The 9,800-nt window shown below is 41.0% G+C and overlaps 1 protein-coding gene across 1 annotated transcript; it reads left to right on the top strand.

Moving 5' to 3' along the window:
* Nucleotides 1–4,190: 4,190 nt before the first annotated feature.
* Nucleotides 4,191–5,192, top strand: LOC113137546 (trace amine-associated receptor 1-like). Its single transcript, XM_026319267.1, has one exon. It carries the CDS (start codon nt 4,191–4,193, stop codon nt 5,190–5,192), a length of 1,002 nt encoding a protein of 333 aa, XP_026175052.1.
* The last annotated feature ends 4,608 nt before the right edge of the window (nt 5,193–9,800 follow it).

Raw genomic sequence — 9,800 nt, 5'->3', positions numbered from 1 at the left:
ACACTCAAGGAAACTTTAGTGGAGACAACAAAGTATTCCTCAGACAATAATGGAGGCTCTTCTCACTTGTCACTTCTCACATTTCTTGTTTGTATGTTCCTCATTAAATTGGACTCTGTGGGTATGTTGTCTTATTAGTCAGATCATTAAGTGCCACAAATTTGTTTTGCTCCTTTAGCTTTGTTATTGCTAGAAACCCCCAGTCCCCAGGTTGATGAGGTGAGATAAACCAGACATGAGTGTGTGTGTGTGTGTGTGTGTGTGTGTGTGTGTGTGTGTGTGTATTTGCCTGTTTGGGACAAAAGCAGCTCAGGGACCAACAACCACTCCATACTTTCACACCTTTAATTGAAGGCTGTTGCATCACATCATCTAACTGGAGACATGGTCATGAACACAGAGTTGAGCATTTAGATCAAAGTGCATTAAACTTTTAAGACAAGAACATATGTAATGAGAGGGTTTGTATTTTAAACAAATACAAATGAGAAGAAAACTGCAGTGATAAAAGTAGATAAGGAAAATAGAAATAGAAATACACACAGTTTAATATAAACAAAAATAAAGAACAAAAATAAACAAGTGATTTAAAAGCAGTGATCTTTTGATAATTGAAGTCATTTTAAAAGTATTCCTTATCATAGTTTCACAAATGAAACTTTCCACTCACTTTGCAGACAGTTCTTTTGTTTAGTTGGTGACTATGGGCTTCCCTAGATCACCTCATTGTGCAAACACATTACTGCTCATAATCCATATAGCTCATATAGTGTCGTATTTTGTTTAGTTCATTACACAACTAGGCCTGTCTTTAGGACTGTCTTTAGGACCCAAAAAGGACTGTCTTTAGAATAGCACTACAGCAACCAGCACATAATGAGTTTCTCTGGTTTCTGTGATCTTTCAGTAACCTTTTGATCAGGAAGTACTGTGAATCTTACAGTATGGCACAGTTTCCTCCAGGCATATTTTGGTTTTAGGTTACACCTTGAGAGATGACATGTTTATTACCGTTGTCAGGAATCTGTCAAGCAAACAAGACTGAAGGTCTTTACATGCCAAAGGCAAATTTCTCGAGTGATTGTTTCACGTCAATAAGATTAGAATCAATAACCTGTCGACAAACCATTTCACATGCAAAAAGCAGCATTTTTTTCCCCCACCTGCTTACAAGTGAGGAGTGGTAAACAGGTTGAGTTAATGATTCAACCTCTAGATAACTTCACCTGGTCCACTGAGAATCTTCACAGACCGTGGTAAACAGAAAATATGAAAAAAACTATCAAAGAAGTAAAATCAGGCTGTTAGCTTATTGTTTCATGCACGTTAAGATGAGTAAGATAAACCTGTTGATATATTTATCAAAGCAGTGCTCAGACAATATTTTCCCTCAGACACAGGGCTAGGTGGTGTTCTGGGTTCAGTGACCTCCCTGAAATTGTTCCTCTGCAATTGGCTTCTACTGACATCCTGAAGTTGGTCTGAAAATGACGATTGTACAGCTTCAATTCCTGCATCACGCTCCTTCTTCTTAGGATAGGGTTCACCCAACATTTTCTTGTTTTCATTCCTTTATTTAGCTAAATCAGCATGGCAATCATTGGTTGATAAGGAGTCAGTTTTTTGTAGCATGACATTTTAGAAGCGGCAGTGGCATATTTGCACATTTAATGTTTAATACCTGTCATGGGTTTAATTCACCTCAAAATTTGTGTCTTTTTGTACCGCTTATTTGTGTTGCTCAGGGGATGTAAAGACCTTAAGAGGCTATACTTTACTGCAGTAGTGCTTTGAGCTAAACTCCTAATTATAACATGCTAACATGTTCAAAATGACAAAGCTAACACGCAGATGTTACGCAGGTACAACATTGTTTATGTTTTTTTACACAGAGATATGGGGGAGACCTACCACAAATCTCAGCAGTTAGATTTGAACTATGCATAGTTATACTTTTCTATTGTGGGGCCTCAGCAGGTACAATATTTACTAGTTCAAAGTATATATTCATAAAATAAAATACTAAAAAAAAAAAAGATGTTTAAAAGGGATGAAATTAATATTAAACTTACATTCATAGGTGACCCGAAACACTGGTCACACTGACACTGGTCGGTGGAAATCAGCAATAATTTGCTAACATTGAGATAATTTGACATAACAGTGTTATGAAATGGTGGTGATGGTGATAAAGGAGTAGAGAACCCAAAGTGCAGGACATGAACTTTATTTCGCCTGGATCTACCAGGCACAGGCAACAATTATCTCTGCCACTTGGCGGGCTGGATAAAAAACAAAAATTACACGCTCCTCGAACATAAGTCCATGAGTGTGATGCCAAGGTACTGGAACAGACTGGACTAGGTCAAGCTGGAACTCGGTGTGAACACCTTTGCTGCGACGCCGAGGAATTGGGACCGGATGCTGGGCCTTGGCACGGACACCTCGCTCCGCTGCGCAGGGACTGGAACTGGTTGCTGGACCTCAGCATGGGCGCCTTAGCCGTGACGCCAAGGGACTGGGACAGGCTGAATCTTGGCGTGGACGCCTTTGCCGGGACACCGAGGGACTGGAACTGGGTGGACCTCGGTGTGAGCGCATTCGCCACGACACCAAGGGAGTGGGCTCTGGTGTGGAACCTCAGTGGGGACGGCCACATCGGCACACTGAGGTTATGGATACTGGGGTGAACCTCAACGGGGATGGCCACGTCGGCGAGGTTCCGGACGCTGGGCAACGAGGAGGGACGCTGGTTCTCTGGACTGGGCAGCGAAGTGGGACTCTGGTTCTCTGGACTGGGCAGCGAGGAGGGACTCTGGTTCTCTGGACTGGGCAGCGAGGAGGGACTCTGATTCTCTGGACTGGGCAGCGAGGAGGGACTCTGATTCTCTGGACTGGGCAGCGAGGAGGGACTCTGGTTCTGTGGACTGGGCAGCGAAGAGGGACTCTGGCTCTCTGGACTGGGCAGCGAAGAGGGACTCTGGCTCTCTGGACTGGGCAGCGAAGAGGGACTCTGGCTCTCTGGACTGGGCAGCGAAGAGGGACTCTGGCTCACCAACTGACAGGCTAGCCGGGAACTGGGACGCTGGCGACTGGGACACCGGCGTGTAACAATGCTGAAATATCTGTGGAGAGGGTTGGAGTGCCGCGAGGCATCGCTGCCTTGCTCCGTGGAAAGGTAGTTGCTGACTCCTGCAGACCTCCAGCAAGGTATGTATGGAGGCAAAAAGTTCCACAAACGTTTTCACGCACTCCATAAACACGCTGGGTGGGGAAGGCTGAAGCAGCTGCTCCTGCTGGGCGCACGCCGCGAGCGCCACTGAGTAGCCGGGGAAGAATCGGAAACATAGCTGGAAAGCAGCGACGGACTCCCAAAACGCTGGGTGCATTACTGGTTGGAGCATTCTGTTATGAGTTGAGGGTGGTGGTGATGAAGGAGGAGAGGAGAGGACCCAAGTGCAAGACACAGACTTTATTTCGCCTGGATCTACCAGGCACAGGCAACAAATATCTCCACCACTTTGGTGGGCACACACAAAACAAAAACTAAACATAAGTCCACAATTGTTAATGCTCCAACAAAGAATAAAGAAAACCAGGCGGTATAAATACCTTCAGGACAGAACTAATTAACACAGGTGAAACTAATCTTAACTAATGAACACAAAGCCACCCAAGATTAACACAGGAGAAAAACAGGAAATTAACCAAAATAAAAGTCCAAAACCAGAACAGCTTAATGCAGTGATGTAATGTTAACGTGTTTTTAGTTTGGATGTTGTTGTATTACTGTTTGAAAGGTCATGAAAGGCCTTAGAGAACTATGTGTCATTATTACTTTGTTGTTTGGCTCATGAAAAATTGATTCATGGTTGTAAGACCTGATTGGGCATCTAGAGACTGTTAATGGAGGTGGCTAATTATTCAAATGAGAAAGAGGTTGAAAAATGTGAAAGTCCAAATCTATTGTTTAGTTGCACAGAGACTAGGACCAACATCAGCCTGCTGTAGATTCATAGATACTCTGGGTTGAGTATTAAAAAAAAATGTTTTGTTTTTTGTTGGCTTTCTGAACAAAGGTAATATTGCAAGTAGATATGTCTGTAAAATATTATTTAATGTTTATCCTATATTGATGATTGATAAGATAAAGGTATTTTAATTTTCAGTTATTCCAGGAACCTGGAAGAATGGAACAAGAGCCCAATGTCAACAGAACTGTTGCTGTTAGCGATATACATCCCTGCTATGAAATTAACAATTATGCTTATGTACTAACACACACTCCTTCTGTTATATGTGTTTTGCTAAACATTTTCCTTGGTTTATTAGCAGTTGTCACAACATGTGGAAACCTTCTCATTGTATTCTCCATAACTTACTTCAAACAGCTCCACACTCCTACAAATTGTCTCATCCTCTCTCTGGCTGTGACTGACCTGCTCGTTGGGGTTTTAGTCTTTCCTTTCACCATGACGTTCTCTCTCAGCTCATGTCTGTATCATGAAGATTTATTTTGTCAGATACGAGGCAGCTTTGATGTGTCCTTGAGTACATCTTCTATTCTGAATTTATGTTGTATTGCTGTTGACAGATATTATGCAGTGTGTCACCCTCTGACATACAGAACTAAGATAAATGGTCGGGTTGTTGTGGTCATGATCTTGGTAAACTGGAGTATTTCTGTCCTAACTGGAATTGGTATTATGACTGCAGGTTTACACCATGAGAACTGTGAAAAAAGTTGCTCTATGAATGTCCTTCTGTCAAGTACTTTGGGCCCTACTTTTTCATTTTACCTGCCAGCTATTGTGATGGTAAGCATCTACCTGAAGATTTTTCTAGTTGCACAGAAACAGGCACGCAGCATCCAGAACACAACCTGTCAGAGCTTAAAGTCCAGAGCAACTGTCAGTAAGATGGAGAGAAAGGCCACCAAAACTCTTGCAACTGTTATGGGAGTGTTTCTGATGTGTTGGACTCCTTTTTTTCTTTGTATCACCTTTGTGCCGTTTACTAAAAATTCAGTGCCGGTTTCTGTGATTGAAACTCTGAACTGGGTTAGCTTAGTAAATTCAATGTTCAATCCATTTATTTATGCTTTCTTTTACAGCTGGTTCAGGTTGGCTATCAGAATGATCATTTCTGGAAAGGTATTTCGGGGTGATTTCACTAACTCAAGACTGTCTTGACTTCCAGTTTCAATAAAAGTTAGTACAATAAAGCTAATTATGTTTACCCTCATTTGACTGTTCTATATAGTTGAATATGTAAACAAAATTAAAATCTTAACATGACCAAACAATCAACGTTTGCTGCTAAAACAATTAAGTAACCAAAGTGCAAAATTTACAATTTTGTCATTCTGTGTTGTATCTGCATGAAAGTATAGTTAAGAATTCAATTACTAGACGTTTTAACTTTGCAAAAGTAAATCAGTCTTAGAAATTTCTTGTTCATGGATACATACTGTATGTATTTTTTTTCTACATGTAATCCCCTGTGTGTTCACAAACCACTGTTTTTTTTAAGCCTCTAGCAGAGTTTGCATGGGCTGGTGGAGTGACTCAGCTGATGTGGGTTTTATGTACATGATGTGGCATAGAGAGTTTCAGTAAGTTCAGTTCAAACATTCAAAGAAGCTTAATGGTTTTCTTTTGGAGAGACACATGAGAGTATTGATTCCACTCCAGGAAGACTCTATAAACATAAACTGTTTTTTAACATAACATATCACATTAAACATATCATGATATCACAATAGCTGGCATAACATATCAATTACACATAATTTATAAGCTTTGATGATAATCTTTGAACAGTATAGTTAAGTATATAAGTTGATATATATATATATATATATATATATATATGTAGCTAATGGACAGACATAAGTGTGGTATCAATCTTCTCATGTAATGCTAAGCAAAGAATCAAAAGGTGCGATTTCAGCTCTCAATAATAAAATTGCAGGTTTTAAGCAAAATGTTTGCTATTTATTTTACTACATAATATAACTAGTTTATTAGTTAAAATAAGAAGAAAAATAGATTTTTCTTCACTTTGGTTAAAATTTACATGCAGAAAAGCTCTGCCAGTCCACACAGTGCAGCCATTTGCAAAATACTATATGGCAATTTTGGGTCTATTGTCAGTGCATAGAAAAGGAAACCCATCCATCCATCCATCAATTATCTATACCCACTTATTCTTTAACCAGGGACACAGGGATCTGCTGGAGCCTATCCCAGCTCTCTCTGGGTGAAAGGCAGGGGTCCACCCTGGACAGGTCATCAGTCCATCACAGGGCCACATAGAGACAAACAACCTCACACACTCACACTCACTGCTATGGGCAATTTAGAGTCACCAATCAACCTGACATACATGTTTTTGGACTGTGGGAGGAAACCAGAGTACCTGGAGAAAACCCACACAAGCACAGGGAGAACATGCAAACTCCACACAGAAAGGCCGGATTAGAAAAGGAAACCTAAAATATCTATATCCCTATGTATTCATGTGTTTGACAGAAAACATTATAACCTCTTAAAACATTTGCCATGTAAGAAGACATTTTTTATCTTTTGTCCAGGGTCCTGCATGTTTCCATATTTGCAAGCTCACCACGCACCTGCAGTTTAGCAATTATACCGACATATTAGGAGTTATATAACATGTAAGACTCATATAAGACTGCCTCTGCAGAATGCAGAAGCACTGTACATGTCATGAAATATTTTTCTTGCTTGATGGCACAGATACAAAGCTTGATGCTAATTATAAATATAATATGATCTATATATACACAGTGGTGTGAAAAAGTGTTCCCCCTTCCTGATTTCTTATTTTTTTTCATGTTTGTCACACTTTGTTTCAGATCATCAAACAAATTGAAATATTAGTCAAAGATAACACAAGTAAACACATCATGCAGTTTTTAAATGAAAGTTTTTATTATTAAGGGAAAACAAAAAATGTTTGCCCCCTAAACCTAATAACTGGTTGGGCCACCCTTAGCAGCAACAACCACAATCAAGCGTTTGCGATAACTTGGATTTGTTGTAATTCAGCCACACTGGAGGGTTTTTCGAGCATGAACCGCCTTTTTAAGGTCATGCCACAGCATCTCAATCAGATTCAGGTCAGGACTTTGACTAGGCCTCACCAAAGTCTTCATTTTGTTTTTCTTCAGCCATTCAGAGGTGGACTTGCTGGTGTGTTTTGGATCATTGTCCTGCTGCTGCAGAACCCAAGTTCGCTTCAGCTTGAGGTCATGAACAGATGGCCAGACATTCTCCTTCAGGATTTTTTGGTAGACAGCAGAATTCATGGTTCCATTTATCACAGCAAGTCTTCCAGGTCCTGAAGCTGTGACATTCAGGAAACTAGGTTTCTGGTTCCGTGATTTTATTTTGAAGGGACAACGGGAAACGTTTGGGTTAGATGTACTGAACTTTACATGATTGCTGATTTGTGTCACCTGTGGACCTATGCTTAAGTAGCAGGGATCGGGTGGACACAAATCGCCGGGTTGTCTGCTACCATACCCTTGGGCCAAGGCTTACACTTCAGAGGTATGAGTCCTGAAATCTTGGCCACTGGAGAGATCGGAGGAATCGCCAGTTCACGGCAAGTTACTTTTTTACTTCTCTCAATGACTGTTGGTTACTGCTCAGAGAAGCTACTTAGTGTTTCTGCACAGCTGGAAGATCGGAGGAATCACCAGTTCACGGCAGATTGTTTGCTTCCATCAATGACTATTGGATACTGCTCAAGAGGAGCGAGTTAGCGTTTTATTTACTTCTGGTTCCCACAAGGCGGATTAAGATTCGTCGAGTTGGACGCTTTTTCCTAAGTGGATTAGTTTCGGACAATTCGCAGACGCTTGGTCTCCTGTCTCTCTCGAGGAACGAGGGGACTAGGAGGCACATGCTGTGATCTCCGTTTCTCAATATTAATCTAGTCTCTTGTGTTTTCCCTGTTTTCCAAGCCTCGAGACTACCGGGACCTCTGACTGACCACAGAGGAAATAGGATTCCGTCAGATATTGCTCTGCGGGCACTATACGGACAGTTCATCCCATCTCCGAGGACCAACTCGGCGGTACCGTGCCTGGCCCTCGAAGAAACCACATTCTTCATACCGTTCACCTGGATAGGCACTCATCTCCTTTGGACATCACTCACTCCCACGTTTCATTACCTGTACTTTTCAATAAACTCTAGTATATCTCTATACTCTGTTTCTGGGGTCTTGTGTTGATGGGGTCGTGATCCATACAAAACATTAGCAAAACCATGACAGAAGCAGCAAAACAGCCCCAGACCATCTCACTACCTCCCCCATATTTTACTGTTGGTATGATGCTCTTTTTCTGAAATGCGGTATTACTTTTACGCCAGACGTAATGGGACACACACCTTACAAAAAGTTCAACGTTTGTCTCATCAGTCCACAGACCATTTTCCCAAAAGTCTTGGGGATCATCAAGATGTTTTCTGGCAAACTGAGACAAGCCTTTATGTTAGTTTTGGAACTCTGCCATGCAGACCATTTTTGCCCAGTCTCTTTCTTATGGTGGAGTCATGAACAGTGACCTTAACTGAGGCAAGTGAGGCCTGCAGTTCTTTGGATGTTGTTGTGGGGTCTTTTGTGACCTCTTGGATGAGTCGTCGCTGCGTTCTTGGGATAATTTTGGTGAGCTGGCCACTCCTGAGAAGGTTCTCTACTGTTCCATGTTTTCGCCATTTGTAGATAATGGCTCTCACTGTGGTTCACTGCAGTCCCAAAGCTTTAGAAATGGCTTCATGACCTTTTCCAGACTGATAGATCTCAATTACTTTCTTTCTCATTTGTTTTTGAATTTCTTTGGATCTCAGCATGACGTCTAGCTTTTGAGGATCTTTTGGTCTACTTCACTTTGTCAGGTGATTTCTTATAGCGAACAGGTGTGGCAGTAATCAGGGCTGGGTGTGGCTCAAGGAATTGAACTCAGGTGTGATAAACCACAGTTAAGTTATGTTTTAACAGGGGGGGGGCAAACATTTTTTCACACTGGGCCTAGTTTTGGATTTTGTTTTCCCTTAATAATAAAAACCTTCATTTAAAAACTGCATGATGTGTTTACTTGTTATCTTTGACTAATCTTTGACAAAGACATTAGTAAAATAACATCACACTAAGACCCCCGGTAGTGTTGCATTACTCACCTTAGTATCGTGTGACAAAGTGTAGCTTTAAGTAGTGTAGGTGGTGACTGCAGGACAGACTTGCATACCTGACTTCTGATAGCAGCTCTCACACAAACACATTCTTGACACATGACTAACTGCAGACCATATGGAGGAATGTCTACTGAATCATTCATTTTCAGACAGCAGACTTTTGCTGTTGTCTGCAAAACATGCTGCTGCAGTTTGGTTAAATTGCACAACTTTCAGTGCCTGTTAGTGTTAATAAGGTTTTTACATTGATTTGATTTAAATGCCTTTATTATCTTCAGGTGATTTCATCTGTCTTTATTAATGGTGTAACATGCATACAAGTGGATTAGTATTTAGTATTAGTATTAGTATTTTCTTAATTACTGTACAACCAATTCCCGATGGCCAAACTTCAAACAACTTCATTGTTGATCATCTTTATACAAACAGGATGCACTTTCCAATTTCTGATTGGACAAGAATTACAGGTAATGCAACAGAGGGTTATAATAAGGCTGTGAACATGTGACCAAGAAGTAGTATTACCCCTGACATAGTGATGATTCTGAGTTTAAGATTTATTTGGATTATGCT

The sequence above is a fragment of the Mastacembelus armatus genome, chromosome 24, assembly GCF_900324485.2.
Source record: "Mastacembelus armatus chromosome 24, fMasArm1.2, whole genome shotgun sequence".
Taxonomy (NCBI): domain Eukaryota; kingdom Metazoa; phylum Chordata; class Actinopteri; order Synbranchiformes; family Mastacembelidae; genus Mastacembelus; species Mastacembelus armatus.
The sequence above is the reverse complement of the archived record's forward strand: the minus strand, read 5'-3'. Positions and strand labels throughout refer to the sequence as shown.